We start from the raw sequence: 22,500 nt of genomic DNA, 5'->3' as shown, positions 1-22,500 counted from the left end.
AAATTTCGAGGTCAGGAACGGCACCTGAAGGCATCTTCGAGGGCACGGCGCACTTGCTCACTCGCACTGCGCATGCGCCACAGCTTCCGGGCTGTGACAGCTTGTCCGTTCCTTCTCTGTTTGGCGAACCGTGTCTTAGAGGGAGGCGAACAGCGTGCAGCAGTGATGTCAACAACATCGGTCAGTGGGTCAGCCCTTTTTATTAACATAGTCTGCTTATTGTCATTACCGAGCCTCACAGTAACAGACAGTTAATTCATATTAAGTCGTACAGGTCTGTTGCTTCACCAGGCTGTGAGGTTTATAAGGTTCAACAAGGGAAATAACTACTAACGGTCGCTCGTGTTAGCTAGCGTTAGCATGCTAGCCGCCAGGAGGAAAAAACGAGAGTAGTATTTTTTTTAGCTTGCGGCAGAAACCAGCAGAGAGAGGGCAAATACATGTGTTAGCTCAGGTATGTGTGTGTGTGAACGTGGAAGAGTATGTTTTATGTTTGACGAAGGCTGCTTCTGAATGAATTAAACTTATCACGACACGGAGAGAAACTGGTTATTCTGGGTGATGTTATCAGAGGTGTGTTCTCCTGGAAGCAAACGGGAAGCAGGTCATGTTTGACTGGAGCTATTAATAGAACGTGAGCTAACGTCGGGATAATGATAAGGCAGTTAAAACATATTTTTTCTTCAGGTTATAGTAAATCTGTGTCGGGTTGTGACCTGTCATCTGTTCCCATTCGCCCCTTTACATTTGGTCAAACAGCGCCCCTCTGGGCTGCAGTGCTGGTAAACAGGTCAAGTGACCCAGGGGAGCCAGGTGGCATCATGTGAATCACAGCACTACGTAACAGTGTGTAAAATATAGATAGTTTATTTAAAAGCAGTGTAAGCATGTTTTCCACAGCATGCCGCTGACTTTATTCTTGTCCTCTTCCTCTAATCATCAACCCCCCCAGGCTGAGCTCTCCGTCTCGTCTCTGCCCCGGAGACAGTAACAAACCATGATCACCACCGAGGCTGCCAGAGAGTTCCAGGCCAAAGAGCGCAGGTACAAGGAGCAGCTGAAGAGATGCTTATCATCAGCGCTGTCTGCAGACCTGAGCGGGTAAGATGTGTGACGGGGTGTGCTGAAACTGCAAAGGCCTGGGAGGAATGCTGCTGATTGTGGAAATGTCAATAACAGACACACTGCAGTCAAGGCAATACAAGACTTTCCAAAGTGCAGAAACTCAAAGATTTATGGTCTTTTATTGCTGCTGCTCGCTCTCTTATGTATTCTGAAGGGTTTGCCATAACGCAGTCAGTAATATTGAACCGGTACAAAGAACCTACCAGATTATTCAGGATTGTTGTTTGCATAGAAAACAAGTTTAACAATGTTTTGACAAAAAGAAAGAAAAAAAGCATCATGGACTGCTTCTAAACTTTTAAAGGGGCACTCTGGCAATTTAATTATTCATGTTCAGAAACAGTAGTACTCCTCTTACAAAACAGAATGTTTACTCAAGCGAGCTTCTCAAAGAAACTGGAGGTGTGGACATTGAAACTTCAGCATTTAGGGAGCAAACTCCAGCATTTAGGGAGCATGAAGGGCCTAATGATTTAGCTGCAGTGTAGGAATTGTACGGTTCAGCATTTTAAGATCTTGATCAATAGTTTGTCCGAAAGTTAAGCTCTGTTGGCCTCTGCTGCTTTGATTTTAACCAGAGTTTTTCTGTTAATAGAAAGTTAAATGCTAAATTACCTCTGACCCTATCTCAAAGTATGCCTCAGATTAATTTTCTTCAGTTGTCAGGGAAATTGACATCTTTTGGTTACTTTAAATAACATTTTTGTATTTTGTATTCAAACTTCCACCAAGATAGACTGCTAGACTTTCAAAACTCAAGCAGTGAAGAGTTAAAATTCAGCGTTTAGCCACAAAATACATCCTTTAATTAACAGAGTTTAACGTTTTTGTCATTTATGATGTGTATACCGGAGTTGTTCCCTGTATGAAGGGATCAGTGGATGATGAATGTACAGTTGAATGAATTTCACTGATAACTGGACGCTCACGTGGATTTGAGCAGTTCATTGGGTTTTCAGTCGCGAGTGTCTTTGTTGCGCGAGGGATTCATCAGATCGGGGCGCTTCTCATCAGAGCGTTGCATTAATGGACACAGCACCAACATTCGAACACATACCGCCCGATTGGCCTTGAGCTGACTGATTTCTGGGTCACCCAGATCAGTCATGGAGGCAGGAACGTGAACTGATGATGGGGATGAAGAAATGGACCGCCTCAGGACTGTGCTTGTGTTATTCTGAAGCGGAAAAGTAGGCCATAAGATTAATCTTTGAGTCTCATAGATTGGAGAGTGTGCTTAAGGCGGCCTTTGTTATTTGTCCATTTTCTACATCTTGCTTTTTGATGGCTGTTTTAATGTGAACATTTTACCAACACGTCTCTAATTGTGGTTTGTTTGGTCTAGTCTACGCCACTGATTCAAGGAGACGGGGTGTTTTTTTTTCTTTCATCAGTTAGTAAAGAGACACTTTGAGGGGACTGCTCCTGATAAAGTGTTGTCATGTGTCTCCCCAGGTTGCTGCAGGAGGAGCTGGAGGCCGATGTTACTCTGTATGCCGCCTCCGGCTCACTCCGAGCACACAGAGCCGTACTGCTGGCCAGAGCTCCTTCTGTTCTTCGGGGACAGACGCACAACGACCCCGCCACCATCCATGTGCCTCAGTATGAGCTGTCCGGGCTCAAAGATTTTCTCAGGTAGGCAGTGCGCTCAAGTGATTGTTAGTTCGATAATAATTGCATGCATTTGTCTAGTATATACATATACAATCTATATTTGCCCCTTTTGAAGAAAGCTTACGTAGGTTTTTTTGAATACCAGTGTAGAGCGGGGTTCATCCTAGCAGAGGATGTGAAGGGAGTGTTACAGTTTCACAGTCTGTCTGACAGAGGGCGCCAAGCACACCATCTTTAATCCTGAGGATCTGCTGCTGTTTGCATGTTTGTGAAGCACTGCAAATGCTGCAGCTATTAAATAATACATCGCGTATCATGCTTTCATATTAGCGGTGAGGCGCACGAATCCCGAAAAAAAAAGAGTGTTTTTAATCGTCTGCTGTCAGTTTGTAGTGCAGCAGTGTGTGCATTTTTCATCACGACTCTGCAGTGCGCAGACAAGTCTTTGATCCACCGATTTGAGTCTTGTGTCTCATTAGCAATTTATAATTAGGACAAGAAGAAAGAGTCGTCCTTGTTTTGGTTACACTTCGATGAAGCCTAAAAGTCTCTTTAAAGCTTCTTTTACTCATTAAAAGTGCAACATTGCTGAGTTTAGGGATCCAGGTGAGATCCATTTTTTAGCACAGCTTCTTAAATGTGAATATTTCTGTCTTTTCTTCTGTTACATGATTGTAAATTAAATACAGAAGTTAAAGTTATGGGAATAAGACATTTGAAACATTGAAGACATGAAAGTTTTCAGTAATCTGCTCCATGGAAACAATTCGCTTGGAATCCAAATGTAGGCAGTGGATGTTGATGTCCAGCTCTTCCTAGTCTGTCTCCTGCTGCAGATGTTGTGGGCATGACTGACTGGGAGGAGACCCAGGACCCACTGGAGGAGGCATTACATTCCTCAGCAGCTTTTGTAGCTCCTGCCTGTCATTTCAGGCCTACTCACCCAAAACTCAAAACTTTTTCCAATTCTTGTCACTGTTCTCTTGAGAAAAAGTTCATGTAAAAACGTCTACTGAATTCACGGGACTTCAAATCCTATAGTTCTGCTCCATACATTTTTTTTTTAGTAATTCTTTAAGTTTGTCTTTTTCAAATTTAACATATTTGTTTTTGTTAAATTAAGCTTCACCATTTTCATATTTTTCAGTGGATTAGTTTGAAATTTTGATGTAACATCCCAAGAAACCACCAGAATGATTTGCAACAAGTTTTTACATAAATACTTGTAGAATGTTTTGACAGTGATCAAACTAATAAAATTTGATATTTCTTTACCTGTACTTACTTAACACTTCAGACCTCACTAAATGTTGCGTCAGGGCTGAGAAACCCACTTTCTTAGATATTTTGTCAGCATGTTTCCCAAGAAGGATTATCTTAAACTCCTGTAATTAGAAAGTGTTGATATCCAATAACCTGACACGCCAGATGGTTTTGTCTCAGAGAACCATCTGGTAAAGCATCACTAGAAAGAGTACTTGGCAGGTGATTGGATGAACCACCTGTCTGTCAGCATCCATCACAGGCTTCCTTCTACCAATCAGATCCACAGTAGGAGAGCACCACCACCAGTGGAGACGGTTGATAAATCAAACTCTCGCTAAGGTCAAGAGAAGAGTGAAAGCATCTTTACTGGCAAGACAAGCCTTCAGTGCTGTTCTTTGCTCTTCTTTTTATAAAGTATACACACTAGTTTTGATATAACTGATGCTATAGTAGCAGCTACGCTAACATCTAAAGGAACCGCCATTGTTTTTAAACAAACAGTCGCTTCTCTTTCTATCTATAACATCTAAATCAAGCCTGAGCTGCCGTCTTTAGCTCCCAGTCGTTCTTCATAGGACATTGATTTGTTCAACCACTACATGTTGGAGAGCTGGAAGCCTGGCAATATGGATTTGCGAGATCACTTGATCATGTGATCTTCAAGGCACCATGAATTTAATAGAAGTTTTCACATGAATCTTTTCTAGAAAAATCCATGACATGACCCGGGAGAACTTAGGTGAGTTGGTGTTAGATGAACCTCGCTGCAGGATGTGGAGGAAGCTGCTGGTGGGGTGGGAGAGGATGTTTAGGATGCTCAGCTTAAGCTTTTTGGTACGATGGATAGATGTATGAACAGTGAGCAATCACACACTCAGCAGAACTAGCAAGGACACTGCAACGTGTTTCAAAAGTAGTTTTTTTTAGATGAGTAAAACACAAAATCCTGCACAGTTCAGGTTGTGTCTGGCCACTGTGTACCGGAGTCACAGTGCATCAAATGAGATTTTAATTCAAATATGTGTGAAAGGCCTTGTTTTAATTAACCTTTCAAGTTTCCCCCCCCTGCAGGCGAGTGTACACAGCAGACCAGAGCATGCGCTCATCTAAAATAATCCCAGACATGGAGGGCTCGCTGCCAGAAGGTACTCTGTCTGTTCCCGACCCGTCAGGCCTGACCCGTTCCACTGACTCAGGTAAACAGATGAAGGGTTTATTCTAGGTTATGTGTAGATTCACTTGCACCCATCCCTCCCCTTTCTTCGCATCATGTTATCTGAGCCATAATCCACTTAAGAGCTAATCTCATTTGCATCCATGCTAGTCGTTGCTGCTAATTTGCAGCACGACCATGCTATGGGCGGTGCACGGTTTAGCTGTCCTTCGGCGTTTCCTTTCACTGTTTAAAGTATTTTTAGCAAAGTGGTTTAATTATAGCTACCTCTGCTTCACCTTTGTTATACGTCTCACACACTTAAAGCCGTTCTTCATCACTCACTCCCTCCCGTTCTTCCTCCTCATCCATCTTAACCTCTCTCCAGATGCTGTTCTTGAGCCAGCCTCGGGCCTCGGAGCTGATTTGCTGGGTCTGTACCAAAGGGGAGAGCAGTGTGACATCACCATCCAAGTTGCTGAGCAGGTCTTCTCCTGCCACAGGTATAAACATTGATGTCGGCCTTTCAACCCCCTTATTCATACTTCTGGTATCCAGACGCAGCATCTGTTTTTTTTGTGTCATCAAAGGTGACATGCTTGATGAGAGCATGCCCACTTCGGTACATCACAGCCAGATGTAAAAAAACTCCAGAGGTCGCACATCTGCTCTTGACTCCTGCCAGTGGTGGGTGGTCGTTCGGTGATGCAGAGGTAGTAGTAGCAGCTGGTAACCATGGAGACAGATATCTCCCAGTTCGTGCTCAGGGGAGCAGCAGCCAGCGAGAGCTAGCCGCTCTGCGGCAGAGCGCAGCTAACAGCACAGAGGCTTCTCAAGCCCCACGCCCATACTGTATACTTTAATGTTCATACGTCTCTTGAGATACAGTAAATTCAACATTAACTTATATCACAGTAACATATGTCCCAAGAGGGATAAAGCACAGAGCCTGTCTTCCTCAAACAGTCACACTCTTCATGAAACCGATTTTAAATGATAAATGGAAAACAGTGTTTCGAAATGAGCATAAAACCACTCATGGAAACAGGTTTAAAGACAAATCGATTATTTTGAAATTTTAAACAATTTACGAGTTGTCCAGACTTGTATAGTCTGTCTCTCTCCACAGTGGGGAAAAAAACTTGTTATAGTAGTTAAAACTTTATATATGTTCCAAAAATTAACTAAAAAAGATAAACAAAAGAAACAGAAATATGTTTAATTCAAGATTAATATACAGTTAAACTTGTATTCAACATAACGCCTTATACATCAACTTAGGCAGTTTAGGATTTTATTGAAGTAGTCTCCGTAATGTCACAAGTTTCAGGGGAGACATTGTGAAACTCAGTGTGGGGGCTCTTGGCAGCCACTGAGTAGAGTTTGTTCCACACTACTTGGAACTTGAAAATTTCCCACCTCCTACAAGAAAACGTACTATTGAATGTCAGAGTTCCTACTTGGAGTATTTAGACACCTATCCAAGTATAAAAGTGATTAAAAAATAAAATCTGTAAAGGTGTCTGTGACCTTGTGTTGTCTTCCCTGCTCTGATTCTTTTATATACCGCTGAGGGTTCACTCTCGCCAAAGAGACAAAAAACTTGCCAAGAGACATCATTTTTATTATGGTCAGCAGCTTGAACACTACCTGCCACTGGAAGCAGCCATGCCCTTAATTATTCACAACTTTAAGCCTGAATAGGATTAAAATGAGCGAGTTGTATAAAATACAACCCTTACCGTCGTCCCGAACAAGGAAATTAGCTATAGAGACCAAAAACGTTTTTTTGCACCAGGCTTTCAAGTTTCAACATGCAGACTCAGGCAGGGCAGAGGGAAATGTCATCACAAAGTTGCTACTGTGATTATATGATTGCGACCAACCCTTCATTAAGACTTTGCAATGTATCTAAAGAAAAGACCGGCATTATTCAACATTTTTCATCCCATGAAATCACAAAACAAAACCCACCATGCGTCACTGCATCCGCTTTCCCTCCTCTGTCCGTGGGTTTTAGCCTCAAGCATATTGGCTCCTTCTGAAGACTTTTTATATATATATAGTTTCATTTTTTATCCCCTAAAAACAGCAGGGCACTGTCATTTTTAGCAGTAGGAGGAAGGGAGGAAGCAGTGCATTTTTTGGGGACTATTTTCAGCTGCAGATTAATACAGTTGGCATGCTGGTAAGTATTTCTGGCAGCCGGATGTGGGATATGAAACTACAGTATGTGTTCAAGGTAATGGTTTCCACAGTGCAGCTGATCATTGATGTGTTTTTCATCTTTTTTGGATGACAGTGGAGCTCTGTGGCACAGAGGAAGAAGATATATCAGGTTGTGTAACACAATATTACATGTTGGTAGGATCAGTTCACTATTGGTTTTGGTTTATTTCATGAGCTTTAGAATATCACCAGCCTTGTCGTCATAGTGGAGCTAATTAAGTGCTATAAACACCTCAGTAGCAGCGTATTTCCATATCAGTGACAGACCATTTGTGATAAGCCATGGAGAATATAAACACTCTCTCCAGAGAAAACAGAACACACACTGTAATTTTCTGTCCTCCGGCATGTCACTTCAAAGCCACTTAAAAACACACACGGGCCCACCAGATGACTTTTGAAATATTAAAAGGCTGGGTGGATCTGACATGCGACTGCCTGCTTTTATTGGGTTTCTAGGGCAATCCTGTGTGCGAGGTCCCAGTACTTCCGAGCCATGCTGAGCGGGAGCTGGATGGAGAGCTCCAGACAGTGCATCACTCTGCAAGGGTAAGACCGGTGCATCAGCATCGTATGCAGCAGGTCACCGGGATCAATAACACACCTCCATTCCTGGATGCACAATTCCACATTTCATTTCTGAACAGTAACGGCTGCACATGCTGCATCAATTATTCATGTGGTGCAACAGAGGTGGCTCTGTACAGGATGGGGTTTCACTCACAATGCCATGTTTCAACTCGACACACCCAAACACACACACACACACACACACAAAGCCACCACCCACTGCCAGTGGAATCTCAAATGGCTCGCTCAGATTTCCACCAAACAAGGTAGTGATGTTTCCTATGTAAGGCACATAAATGTCTCCTCATCCTCTGGCTGCTGAAGAGCCTGCACCACCACCACCACCACCACCACCATCCCCACGCCTTCCCTACCACCCGCAGTCTCCTTTCAGAGCAGCAGAGGCGGATGAAGCCCCTTTTTTTTTTTTCCCTCCGGGGGTAGACGTGCCACTCGCCTCAGCATCACTGATCTGAGGGTAACGGGGGAAGACGCGGCTGTCAGCATGGAGAGCGGCTGCGTTGACGTGGTGTCGGGGGGGGGGGGGGGGGGGCGACCTGTGAAGTAGCCCTCGGGCTGCAGTCACATGGGCTGAGTGCTGCGTGATATATGGAGTGTGTTTACAGCATTCTCAGTCGTTTGTTATATTCCTGGAAAAAACGCGCAGCACAAACAGAAAGAAAATTCCTCGACTCATGTAGAGAGTAGTAGACTGTAATGGCGGACAGTTGGCTTGTAAACAGATTGTTGTATTAACCATTGCAGCTTAAGGCCAGATGAGATGGAGATCTTGCTCCAGTTCATGTACGGTGCCATTGTGGATCTGCCAGCTGGAGCCAGTTCCAGGTACTGGATGTGTGAACAGACGAAAATCCAAAATTAGAATACAGGGCCCAGAAAACAAACTGACCTGTATTTGATGTCCCCTGTCCCACAGTCAGGTGGTGCTGGCAGCAGACATGTTGGGTTTGGAGGGGCTGAAAGACGTGGTGGAGATGGTTCTGACCAGAGACTACTGCCGCTTCTTCCCCAAGGTCAGCTCCTTCGTACCTTGAAGGATGTTTGTACAGGCTTATTACCTTTCTATATGTACTGTGAGTGTGTCAGGAAGTTTCACATATGTAGCATGTTTTATCTTTTAATTATATTGACTCTAGGGCTGCACAAATGTGACTGAATGTGAAGTTATTTTCAGTATTCACACATTCATTATACCTTCACCTTTGAAATGACGGATTTAACATCTTTCACCTTCATATTGCTCTTTGTCTGCGAATTTATGAACCTCCCTTCTCCCTCTTCACAGCAAAAAAGTGTTTGACCAAACACAAACATGAATCAAAATAGACTTATGACTTAGACATATGCCAGCGTAGCATGCAACCAGATGAAAAGATTTAATCTCTTATTCAAACAATGACATAACATTACACTTGCATGTGTCGCGTGCACTGAAAAATCCATTGAGTGTACTTGCAACTGAGTTTGTGAAGCAGTACAATGTTGTCATCTTATTTTTTGTCAGTAATTCACTAAAAATACACATGCTAAGACGATTAATTACATTATTACAGAACATTTAGGGCTGAGCAAACAGTTAAAGTGGTTGTACTTTAAAAGACTTACTATATTTTTGTTCGATTTCTGGGGATCCGCTCAGAACGTGAAATGTTGAACAAACTACACCAATAAACTTCCTACATTATTAGTTAACCAAAACTGGTTTCCTTTCCATCCTATTAAACGTTTTCATTCTACAACCTACCACCTCACCAGTACTGTTCTGAGAATTAACACTTTAATCCCTCTTTGCTTGAACGCCAATGTAGACCAGCCGAACAGTATTTATAAGTTGCTTTTTTAAAATCCACATGAATTACTCTGTGCCAGGCAATGAGGCCAAAACTGATTGGCAAGATCTTTTTGAAATAGCCAATAAATTGTCTCCATTTGCACCATTCAAACACAATATTGCGTTAAAGATGGTTCTTATTTTGCAGAAGCTCCTCATCTGCCATGCTGATAGATATAACTCGGGTTATAAGTTCTGGAACGGAGAAACTAGAACTACACTAAACGATGCGGAACGCAGTGAAGACTCTCACACTAAACTGAGCTGAAACGAGTGAACATAAATTAAGTAAAGAACATAAATAAAATATTTTGTTTATTTCAAGGGGGCGCCCAAGGCAATGGTAGAGAAAACAATTCACTTCAGTTAGTGTAGTGTTCCCCTGTAGTCCACAACAACAGTGATTCAGCAGTATGTGGAGAATCGCAGCTGAAACACCAAGAACAAATCCCATGTTTGTTCCTTCGGCTTCACACTTGTTGATTTTGTTTGGTGCTGCATACTCGGTGTCAATAATAGTGTTGTTTCACTCCTTTCAACACCTTTTTTCATTCCCATTCTACTATGTGCTGGTTACTTAGCTGCTCTAAATCAAAGAGCCCTCAGAGCACCACTTTGTACCATTACTGGATAAATATAAATACCCCTTTTCTTTGTGTTTGCAGCCGATTGATGGGGTTCAGAGAACGGTTCTCGAGTGTCTGTCCCTCACGCACGCTGTAGGCCTTCAAAATCTCCATATGCTGTGCAAGAGGTGAGTCTGGGAATCATCAAAAATGTTACATCACCACGTTTTAATTAACGGTCGTAAACATTTTAATTGCTGTCAAACTTGACCGCGAAATGAATTATTAATGTAGCTTGAACACACATTTCTACCTGTCGCTGTTCCGCCGCCGCATGTTACATCTGCATCTTGTTGCTAGGTAACCAGCATGTGGGTTCATACTTCTGTCTTATTAAGTAGCCTCGGGTCTGATAGCTGTGTAAAGCAATTTGCTTTAATAGGCTTCAAAACAGCACTTAAATGAGAAAAATGTGATCAATATTTACTATCTGTTTCATTAATTACTCTTCAGGCACATTTCCTGACTGTTTTCATTGCTTTAACTTAAACACTTGTATATTGCGCAAGCTTGACTGTGCACTTCAGTTACTTTTAATCTGTAATCTTTCTGTTGTCACGTCTTTGTATTTATACTCCTGTAGGTGATGGTTCACTTCGCTGTCTTTTCATTTGTTGTGCATATTATGCTTTGACGTCTCCTGTTATCTGATAATGCTGCAAGCTAACTACGCTCTGGCACACTGCGGTGAGCGAGCAAAAAGTGTGTGAATGTAGGTCAGGAGGATAGGATGTGTCGAGTGAGTCTGTGAGCTGGCTCTGATTTGATGTGGTGTGTGGGCGTGTGGCGACGTGGCCTCACCGTGTTGTCTCCTCTGAGTCTGATGAGTCACGCGAGTGTGACGGCGGGGCCGAGCTGCGCCGCCGTGTGCAGCAGCGCGTTACTGACCTTCTCATCCTCACACGTTCTGCCGTTCCCTCAAGCAAAGCTCTGCCGACTGCTGCTCGAAGCCTCAGAGCCTCCTCTGGGTTACGCTGCAGAAACATAGACTGTAAAAGACCTCCATGACTCTGTGAAATTAACCCCGACACTGAACTGTCCCTTTTTTAGAATGAACTAAAAGCAAGTTTGCCTCCAGTGACTCTTGGATGTGTGTTTTCAGATGGGTTGCTGATCATTACGTGAAGACGTGGTGTGAGAGGAACTTTTCTCTCTTGTCCCCTGAGCTCCACAGAGCCTGTCTGACGGCTGTAACTGACACCATGGTGAGTTCCTCCCTCAGAGTCATCAGCTCTTCTGTATTCATGTAATTGCACAAATATCATCAACCCGTTCTGCTGTGGGGGGGGTTTTTTTTCTCCACAGGAAGGGAAGTCAAACATGATCTAATCAAAGATGACCTTTATTAAATTCTCAGTTATTAAAGACAGACTTATTTAGAATATGATTGTGGATGCAGACAGATGGGGAGTGATCCAGCTTGTAATTGATAATTGAATCTAGAGTCTGTCTCTCATCACTCCAAAGGAGGTGGTGCGCATTCTGTTAGCAAAGAAGACAGATGTACTATTGTTCACTCTTGGCAAGTCTTGAGATTCCGAGCTGGCCAAGAACCATTACACAATTTTGGGAGTCCCTCCGCTGTTCAATAGGTCCTGGGCAGCAATGAAAGAAATGCTTTGTGTGTGGGATTGTGTTCATTTGACTGCATGTTGTATTCTCACCTAGAGAGTTTCTTTAGCTCATAGACGTTTCCACTCAGACTGTGCAGAATGCAGTAACCACGCTCTGTGGCACTGAGCAGTTGATTGGCAGTCTCCCAGAAGTCAAGTGGGCCCAACAGGTGAGGAGTCTCGCCACAGAGCTACAGGAGGAGAGCCTCGGTGTCATCGTCCAGAATCTGCCCAGAGTCATCCGCACTCAGGCCTTCCAGGACCTGCGCAGGGTAAGCTTGAGTGTAGCCATGCTAACACCGTCTCCTTTACTGTACTGTGTTGGGAAACATTTAGCAGAAGTTTACATGGTTCTCAGTATCTGTTACTGCATTCTGTTACAGAGGGAAGAGTTTACCAGAGAGCCAACGTTGCTGAAGAAGCTCTGTTCGGCCATCAGAGAAGGTGTGACTGTGGACAACTGCTGTGATCTGTTCGCTGCCGTGTATCTTCTGTGTGGAGACGACATGGAAGACGACCCTCTGCTGGAGCTGGAAAGACAAAAACAAGAGGAGGTGAGATGAAGCAGATTCTTTGTACTGAACCATTTGTCTTTTTGAGAGCAGACAGTGACCATTAACACTAATCTGTTTAGTGCGGGTTCCCATTCAGTCCTGTTCATCAAGGCCAGTGTGAATGTAGTCAAACCAGAATACCAACAAAAACAACCATGCCACTGCCTGGAAAAGTGAGCAAACTCAGTTACAGTTTGACAAAATTCTAACTAAAAAAAAAACATCCTTTGTGGATGAAGTTTGGACAGACTCTGTGCTTTTGGTCACATAGTGTTTTTTACAGGCAGAAAAGTGCTGTCAGAGCGTTTTGGAGCACCAGGTTGAAGCGCTTGTGCTGTGAGAGAGAAAAAAAACGCTGCACGCTGGTTCTGATTGACATCTGTTAACACTATGGTAACGGAGGGCTGACCATACAAGCACAGCACTCACTAGAAACACTTGGTGTCCAGACAGTCTGCCCCCACAAATGGACTTCTCTGTCTCGGTTTATGTTATGATGTCTGATAAAGCTCGGTATAGACGGTCACAGCCGAACAAGCTTCCTCTGCCTTTTCTTGGTTACCAGGGTGACGGGTGAAGTGTACCACCCCAAACAGATATGTGATTGGTTGACTGAGCAAGAGCGGCGGTGATAAGCTTAGCAGCTTTCTAAATATTGGGGAGATTTTCAACTAGAAGGGCTCAAGGGCAGCTGCACAAATAAGGTGGAGTGCTCTGAAAAATGAGACTGGGCCCAGCACTTTTTCCTGAGGCAGTGTTATGCAGACAAGGGCCCTTACTCCAGCTGTCTCATTTAATCATAGATTGAAGGGAAACCTCTCAGAAACTAACCTCACCTATCGAGCTTTGTTAGCAGGCACCTCTGAATTTTGACTGGATACCCACTGCATACAAGGAGCTTTTCACTCTAATATAGTTTGTTTGGTTTATTCTTTTTGTCTCATTGTTGAATGTGACATTTCCAACAGGCATCTGTAGAACATGATATCACATGACGTCATATTTATAACCTTATTATATTGGCTTTATGCGCTAACATGACTTTGGCCTCACTGTCTGCCGATTTGTGTCTTTTATCAATCTGTCTTGTAAATGAATTATCGTAATTTAATTTGGTTGAATCTTCAAAAGTCTATCTTGTGAATGTCAGTTATCAGTGGACAGGGATGCAAAATTTTAAATTGGTGTTTGCTTAAGAAAATATTGGTAATATACAAGAAATGATGCTTTTTCTAAGATGTGCAAAGAACAATTTCCTGCCCCTGTTTACATTAAACGGGAGCTAGTTGAGTTTTCTTGTGAAAAAACAAAAGTAACGTTGACATTCATCGGTCAGACCTTCACACACAGGGGATGTGACAAATAAACAACAGTGATATTCGTGATACTCGCATAAAAGCTGTTCACAACATCAGTGACGTGAATATCCAATGCATTGCTCCAATGTGTGAATCTGCAACACTGGTATGATATCAAAGTGACTCATTGTGTTGTGAGGTGATGTTTGTGTCACACATCTCACACACGATTGGTTGATGCATTCATTTGCAGTCTGAAAGCTCAGAAAAATCAACCTCGCTCAGAAAGATAAATTATGTTACTTGTTCGCTACGTAAAATTAACCTTTTGTTTGGAAGTACTCAGGACCACAACAAATGTTTGGACCAAAAAAAATGTTGACGTGTAAATCCATTTTATATACCAAACGCAGTACTGTTTAATGGCCTCCACTCACCAAAACTCATTGTGTGTGTGTCTTTAATTTTGTTCCTTTCCTGAGCCAATTCGTCGCTCCCAGCTTTTCCCTGTGGTTTTACTGTTGGTGCCGCTGTCTCAAACACAGCATTAGCAGTGCGGCTACAGCTAGCAGCCTGGCTACTGTCCAAAGCAAAAAACAACCCTAAAAATCCCAATTTGACCTAGAAACCCCGATCTCAGTGCTATGATGAGGCAGAGGAAAACACCTGGTTGGATTAATACATAAGCAGGTTTTGTTACTTACTGAACTAGTACAAACATTATTGTTTTTGGCCACATTGGGTCCCAGTGGTAAGGATAAACGCATATCAGAGTGGGAACAGAGTCAGACACAATACCAACACGCTCTCCATTGAGTGAATGCCCATCCGTTCACTCGTGTTTTAAGTCGGTTAATGTCATTCTCCCTCTTTTCCTCCTTTATCAGTGTATTTCTTTGTATTTTGCAGTGTAGAGTTTCCACAGTCATTCCAGCTGATCCACTGCTAAATGGGGATAGCGACCCGGGGAAAACAATGTTTCTTCCTGTGTCGATTGCAGAACTGCTGATGCTTTCCTTCGCGCTGTAATGCCGCCTTCATTATTGTGGGAAACATCCGTCCTACTGGGCAGGCTGTATAGAGCATAGCGAAAAAGAGGTGTATAGGTAACCTGTCTATATGCGGCCATTAAACTGCAATCAGTATAGAATTCTTCAGAATGATAAGTAGAAGGAAAAAAGTTGCCTCGTGCCAGATGAGAAGTATTAAAATTCGACATTGTTTACTTTCATGTCAGCAGCTAGCAGTCTTCTTCTCCTCCTTCGCTGGTGCATTGCAGCATATAAATCAGTGATAAAGTGTAAAAGCATTGGCAGGAACCTGAGTGCATGTGCGTCCTTGCGCGCACGGTGGGAGCTACTAAGGAAAACTGTCACATAGTGCTGCTAGAGGTCAAAAACTCCACAGGTCACCTTTAAAAACACACGACAGAGATGAAACAACCCCCCCCCCCCCCCACCGTAGCCAGCGAGCTACACAAATATCATCCCTCCCATCCCAATTTTCATCAAAATTTGACCTTTCAGCAGAGCAAATGAATGTATCTAAATGCCAGAATGAATATTTTCTCCAACAACCAACTCCACTATTCACCCTAGATGTCTTCAGATACATGTAGATAAAAAAGCGACCTGCGTGGCAGGTAGGTATACCGTTTTAATTGCGCAGTCGAAGTCTTGAACTGTAAGCTGTGTTTGTGCCGGTGAAGAGATGCAGAGATTACAGAGTAACAAGGCGTATTGTGTGAGCAGGGCAGGTTAAGCTCGTGAGATGACTTCCAGGCGAAAGTGACCCTGGCTGCACAAGTTAAAGCGCATAACCCCTGTAAATACGGTACAGTATGGCAGAATGGATTAGGCCGAGGGAGACTGTGACATGTGCCAGCGGCCTTCGCTAATCTGGCTGTGTGTGTGTGTGTGTGTGTGTGTGTTGGTGAGCGGTGTGTGTGGAGAGTGCAGAGGAGGAGGTAGAGATAGCTCCTCCCCACCTTCCAGCCCTGTTTTTATAATCAGGCGTGGAAACAGGAGTATGGGCATCAGCCACTGACATCACTGATTTCACTCAAGGGAGCTCAAGTGGATTCTGCAACAGAGACTGAGGGGGGAGGGAGGGAGGGAGGGACAGAGAAAGGGAGGAGGGAGGGGTATTTGTTGCCATGGCGAAAGGTTCTTCAAGCAGCTGCTGATTCGCCTGTGCTGTAGCGCACCCCTTTTCCATTCTTCTCCACTCCCTCTCTCTCTCTCTCTCTCTCTCCAGCCGTTCAGACGAGAGATTTGTACGCTACGCGGTCGGCTGTGGACGTTCCTGCTCCAGAGCTTCTACGCAGTCCGCCACACGCAGGGATGGGAGACCCTGTCTTCCAAACACAGAGAGAGGATACTAGCAGGTAAGGAAGGATATCCTTGTTTTTAATCCCACACAGGATATTCATGCTGCGGTGTGTGTGTGTGTGTGTGTGTGTGGATGTTTTTTTTTTTCTCTCTAACCCAGTCTGGCGCTGAAGCAGTGGCTCTGCATCATTACAGATGAACTGAAGCCCTTGGAGCATATGCTGTTGGCTGATTTAACATTTAACGACTTCTTTTTACGCAGCTGCTTGACCACTACTAACACATTTATTGTTTTGACTAGAGATTATTGTTGTTGTAAATCTCTGTTTTATGTGAGCTGCCTATTTAACTGTCCTGGGCAGATGAGTGGACTCTAACATGGTAAATGCACCAGACACGCCATGCTTGTTTGAATGGGTGGGAGTGAAAGGCAGGATTCCCGTCTTTGTGGCTCTGCACATGATTAGAAGCCTCAACAAATACACAAAAAAAAACATCTTGTTTTCTCACTGCTGACCTAGTAATGTGTTGAAATGCACTGCATAAATAATTGATCTGGCTGGTATCAGTGTGTGCCTATTACTGGTACATTTCTTGCCAGTGTAATCGGATTCCACATCTCGCATGCAAACATTACAGATGTACTGTAGCAAATAGAGTAAAACTCAACTCATTTGCTTTGGATTGAATTAAGTAAATCAAGAGGGTTTGACATTGTTTTTATGGAAAGTATAGAAATGCGATGTGCTTTGTTTGGACAGTCCTTGCCAGACATGGCGGACTGATCGATCCATTGATTGAATGTTTCCGAATGGTCAAGCAAGCAAAGGGTAAACACAGGGTGTGGGAAGGAGAATTTGTGAATGAAAAGAATTGCTCCTCTAGCTCACGTCATGACGGTCTTTAGTGGCGTGTTGATAAAAAAATGGTGCAGCCCTTTTCGTCTGTGTTATTCTTAGATTTGAGTCTGTTTAGCTGGCAAAATACTAACTGGTTTTTGCTTGTTTTGACAGATGCTATTGATAAAGGCGACAATCGAAGACTTGGTAAAAAACCTGTATTCACTAGCTCACAGGTAATATCACCTAAAGATGCATTTAAAGTTGTATTTATGTTTCAGAGACAGAAAGAGACTAAAGTTTTGTTTATCAATCAGAACACTGAATCTGAATTATCTGATGATGTAAACTTATGATGCTGTTTTTAGCTCAGAGAAATCCATGTTAGTTTGTGTAATCCCTGACAGTGATTACAGTTTGTGGCTCTCAGATGCCATATGTCATAAATGCCCCACCCTCACAGCTAACAGATATGGTATGAAACGAGCAGCAGGGCCTCTCTAAGCAGATGTATAGCTAAGATAAGCTCAGCTGAAGTGATCCAGACAGTGGACTGCCAAGATGTTAGGCATGAGTGGTTAAGAGCAGTGGAGCTCCCACAGATCTCTCAGGAGTAGTTTGATGCAATCCAAACAGGAACTTTCCTCTTCTCTCTAGGCTTTCTCTGAACCTGGAAGACACGGTTCACTGCAGTAATTGTTCCACTGACACGGAGAGGCAATTATGAGCTCCCAGTTTTGATTAGTTGCAAAAGTTTGCAAAAGTAGAACAAGAAAGAAGCACAATTTCTTCTTCACGTCTTCATCGGCTGAGGCCTGAAAGTAAGAAATCAGATCATCAAATTAAACAATTTGAAAATACATGCAACAGGAGGGTTTTGACTGACTGATCGGCAGAGGTGCAGACTGGCCTGGACCTATTGCCCTTCATTTTCTGAATAGACTAACTTTATTCCAAGCAAGTCAACACTTTATTCCCTATATTCACTTTATTTAAGTCAATTCAAGTTGCAGGGGGAAACCATGGAGAATTAATGTCATGTTAAAGCTCCTGTTATAGATTAAAGATTATACTGAGTTTTATCTGGTTTGCATCTATGGGCTGTACAACAAAAAGTGAATTGCAGTATGCAAAACTTGCGGGTCAATTTTAACACATGAAGATGCAACAACCTCTAATGAGTTGGACATCTGAAGTTGCACAAAGATTTGCTCGTTCGGGGCTTTTTTGTAAAATGGCAAAACATTTGGTGAGGAACACATTATGAAACACAAAATTTATGACTTTGGACTTGAGACTTGAGACTTTTAATGACTTTAATAATTTGGTCCCTCCTTTGCTGATTAGACTATATAAAGAAGAGACTGTGTAGGTGGTGAGGAGATGGTAAACAGCATCTTTCTAGTGCCATGTTCCAGGGGCTTGTGCTAATCTGCACTAAAGTTATTCAGTTTCCTATGACTGCCCTCTGGTTATTTGTTGATTAATCCGAGCCTACAGTTCCATGACTAATGAGTTTATTTTTTTATCCCGTAGTCAAGGGCCGTAAGATGCCCTTCATCTGCACCTGAGAGTCCTCCTGTGCACAGGACCCACAGGGTGTCTGAAAACACTACATCCTCCTCCCGTAGTGCTGCATCAGCCATGAAGTCTGATGGACTGGGCACAGCTAACAAACAGGGAGACGGCCACGCGTCTAAGGCGAAGAATGTGAAGAAACCAGGAGACCGAAGTGTAGCAACAAAAGCAAAGACTGCATCAGCTGGCACACCGGTTGTTAATGGCACAGGAGCTGCAGGGGCCAGGCGAGATGTAGCCAGCGCCAACGGCCCCAGAAGCTCTCATGGAGCTAAAGAGCAGGAAAAGAAGCCAAACCCAGGTGCACGGCCTAAAACATCTCCCCCGAGCTGCACATCTACGAGCCAGACAACGGTAATGAAGGCTCAGAAGAGTTCAGCAGGGAGGGCTGACAGCACTGCTGGCACCACCCATGCTCAGCCCAGCGCTTCACCCACATCAGGCAGCGCCTCGCCAGAGAACGGTGCCAGCAGCCCTCGCAACGACACTCACTCCATCCCAGGTTTACGCTCTTTATTGACTTCTTTACATTTAATCACTGTGACTGACACCAATTACAAGGTAGAACATCACTGTAGCCAAGCCAGCTCCAGGCGTAGTGCTGTAGCTTGAATATGAACGAACCTGCAGACTAATTAGTATGATGAATATTGTGCTGCGGCCGAGAGGGATTTTTTTGGAAGACAAGGGCAGTGTCATGTATGAATGTTGATTCATCAGGAAACAAAGCACATGAGGCTGTCCTTGGCAGCCTGCTGGGATCAGTGTACAAACTTACAGCAGAGGTCAAAGCCCTGTACAGCTGTCACACAGGGAGGTGTGACTGATCACTTTGAGCCTTTGTGGTGAGGATGGGTTAAGGGCGGCGGGTAATCCCGATTGATATTACTATCCTCGGCTGAAGTGGGCCTCAGCTGTCTGCCCTGCTGGTTCTGGCGCAGCATGTGTCCCTGCACCCCACCCTGAAAGTGACGTCTGTGATGTGAGCTCACACAGCAACAGCACACTACCCCACCCTAATACGTGTCCTTGCTCCTCTGAAGACTATTTGGTTCATTTTTGAGAAAAATGGAGGGTTATATGTAAAAAGACTGACGTGTAGCCGTGTTTTTTTATGCTCAAAACTGTCTGCACTGACAAACTTTTGTGCATGTGGTTCATTGTCTGCTTTTTTAGGTGCAAAGCCCAAACACCAGACTAAGCCGGTGAATAAATCCCCACTGACAAAACCTCAGAAATCAGACACAACAAAGACGAGCAGGTGAGCTTTTACTCTTAGCATTACAGCTCTTATCCGTGTGCTTCCTCATCCGTTCCGTCTATTCAACAAATTGCTTGGTGTGACGTTTAAAGGTCTAATTGATGTCCTTTTGTATTGCTTGATACCTAAAAAAAAAATTGAACTCAAGTGAAGGTCTGGGAGATTTTCTTTCACAATCTTTCATGCACTGGTTAACATTTCCTGCACGTAAGCCGGGATGAATGTAAGTGTAATTTACAACCGTACGAAATAAAAGACGCATTTGAGAAAATTCTAATTTTCAAGATGGATGAACTCCACTTTGCCCACCACTTGGACTTTGTCTGGCATTCCACAAGATAAGTAGTTTCTGTGTCAGTTCTATAGAGTACAAAAGGGCAGTGGAAAATGTAGCATTAACATTCAACTTTACTTGCAAAGTACTTGAGATACATCACAAGGACAAAAACTATTTAGTGAGTCAGAAAGACATTAAGAGAATCCAACTCTTGAAGTATGAGCGGTAATTGATGTGGTCATGGCCTAAGGTCGGTGGAGATGCATTAAGACGGCTCTCGTTCCACGCACGTGCAGTTAAACTCTTCTAGTGATAATGCAGAAAGTTTGAAGTTAATACAGGGTTCGTACGGGTGCTTGAAATCCTTGAAAGTGCTTGAATTTCAATGTTGTGTTTTCAAGGCCTGAAAAGTGCTTGGATTTTTAGTTTAAGTGCTTGAAAGTGCTTGACATTATAACTCTGTCTTTCACAAAATTGGGATCAGACTGGATAATTAATTTCTGAAGTTTTTGCTATTATGAAACATAATTTTAGATGTTTACAGCATAATACAATGTACATAATTGTGATAAGAAAAAATCACGAGTATATATATTCCTGTAGATATGTATTTTACCCCAGCAAAAAGGTGCTGGAAAATCTTGAAAATGACCCTTAAAAGTGCTTGAATTTGACCTTGAAAAATGTGTACGAACCCTGTAATAGCTTTTGTGGTATTTCTGTTAAGGTAATTGAAAATTGTCCCCCTGCAAAAAAATATGAAGGAGAAAAGAAAACAGACATGTCCATAGGAGCGATGGCAGCCATCCAGGAATTTGGATTTGAACATGTCCAACATGCGCCCTGTTCACATGATTTAACACCCTTAGACAGCTTCTATAAAGAAGGGATCTATGTTCTTCAAAAGCGTGGATTAAGTGTGTAAATGTAGGAGGGGATTATGTTGAAAAATAAAGTGCTAGGTTTTCTGATTCCTTCTACCTTAGGCCATGAACTTACTAATCACCCCTCGTATAGTTTAAACATGTTTGTTTTCCAGACAGAATGACACTAAAATGAGCATTTCAAATACTCAAGCAAGAACAGATGAAACTGAATGTGTCAGGTTACACTGTAGCCTGAACAGCTGCAGTTTGCACCTGAATTTAGTCTAAACAAGTTGCTTGCACCGTCACTGCAGTTTTAACATGCCCAGACTAAGTTGCAATATGAGCTTCATGCCAAAGCATCCTGCCCCCATTAGCTTAAATCACTTATGGCCACGGCAACAAAACAACAAGCTTTACCTTAGACTGCGTACTCGGTTATGTCAGCGCAGGCCTAATAAGATGGATGTTGCAGCACAGTTTCACCTTGTTGTCTTTTTTAGGCCACATGTGGCTGTCGGGAGGATGAAAGCAGCTGTGTTGTGTTTTCTGACAAGCCGTATTATCTGTTCTTCAAAGGTGTTAAAAATATCCGTATTACAGTCAGCAGCATCCAAACTCCATCTGTCCTGGAAGCACATTAATATTTAATATTCTGCCCTGGAAAGCAACCATACAAGTTAGCCAATAAATAGCTGATGGCCTGATGAAACATATCTTGGTTGCATCTTTGAATTGGCGTCTTTTGCGTCGAAACAGATCGTACAGTTAAAAGTTTATCTGTATAGTTTCCAGATGTCAGGATTCTGGATTTTGGTGATGTCAGCTGTATAACTCACTAAAAAACAAAGATGGGAGCAGGTAACATTGACCTCACCTCTAACCTGAAATCATGTCACAAAATTCATTATTTGTAAGTATTATTTTTGTACAATCTGACCTGTAATATCATCAACTATCATGACAATCTTAAAATCCGCAGTGGGAAAGCTAACTCTGAGGTCTGTTCTTTTGTACCTGATGTTAGATTTTATTAAAAAACCAGGGAGAAACATCCTTCACAAGGACACAAAGAACAACTTAAAATTCTTTGGCATTGATAATCAGCTCATGTCTCAGAAGCTTGACCTTGACTAAATGGGAGGAAAGCCTTTGCTGCCCCCTGCTGGTGTGAAGTATTAATTCATGATATACTCTGCAGCGCTTCTCATAAATACCTTTCGGTGGTGATGTGAGTAAGGGGTATTGGTTGATCGGGATACTGTGGTTAAAGCATTTGTGGTCACTTTTATTTTTTTTATGGTTTCCACAGTCCTACCAATAAGTCGAGCCTGAGAGAAAGTGGCAAAGTGAAGACCGGTGCTGCAGAGAAATCATCTGCCGGAGCAGCGAGAGCAGACACTAAGGGGCGAGGCACACCAGACCACCATGGTGAGCTGTTTAAAGTCG

At 43.1% G+C, this 22,500-nt stretch overlaps 1 protein-coding gene across 3 annotated transcripts in view; it reads left to right on the top strand.

The window, feature by feature from the left end:
• The first annotated feature begins 68 nt into the window (after window positions 1-68).
• Window positions 69-22,500, top strand: part of btbd8 (BTB domain containing 8) — a 28,085-nt gene continuing 5,653 nt past the window's right edge. The window contains exons 1-17 of one of the 3 annotated variants that reach the window (XM_030434046.1): window positions 69-180; window positions 953-1,101; window positions 2,581-2,760; window positions 5,077-5,201; window positions 5,547-5,661; window positions 7,847-7,936; window positions 8,723-8,803; window positions 8,895-8,991; window positions 10,475-10,563; window positions 11,538-11,640; window positions 12,117-12,320; window positions 12,432-12,602; window positions 16,157-16,286; window positions 17,244-17,305; window positions 18,606-19,149; window positions 19,824-19,908; window positions 22,364-22,482. In XM_030434046.1, coding sequence (XP_030289906.1) covers window positions 998-1,101; window positions 2,581-2,760; window positions 5,077-5,201; window positions 5,547-5,661; window positions 7,847-7,936; window positions 8,723-8,803; window positions 8,895-8,991; window positions 10,475-10,563; window positions 11,538-11,640; window positions 12,117-12,320; window positions 12,432-12,602; window positions 16,157-16,286; window positions 17,244-17,305; window positions 18,606-19,149; window positions 19,824-19,908; window positions 22,364-22,482 — 2,299 coding nt within the window. In that variant the 5' untranslated portion in view covers window positions 69-180; window positions 953-997. The other 2 variants (XM_030434048.1, XM_030434047.1) reach the window with 2 other exon arrangements.

Source organism: Sparus aurata, chromosome 11, assembly GCF_900880675.1.
Source record: "Sparus aurata chromosome 11, fSpaAur1.1, whole genome shotgun sequence".
Lineage (NCBI taxonomy): Eukaryota > Metazoa > Chordata > Actinopteri > Spariformes > Sparidae > Sparus > Sparus aurata.
This window is presented reverse-complemented; position numbering and strand designations above follow the sequence as displayed.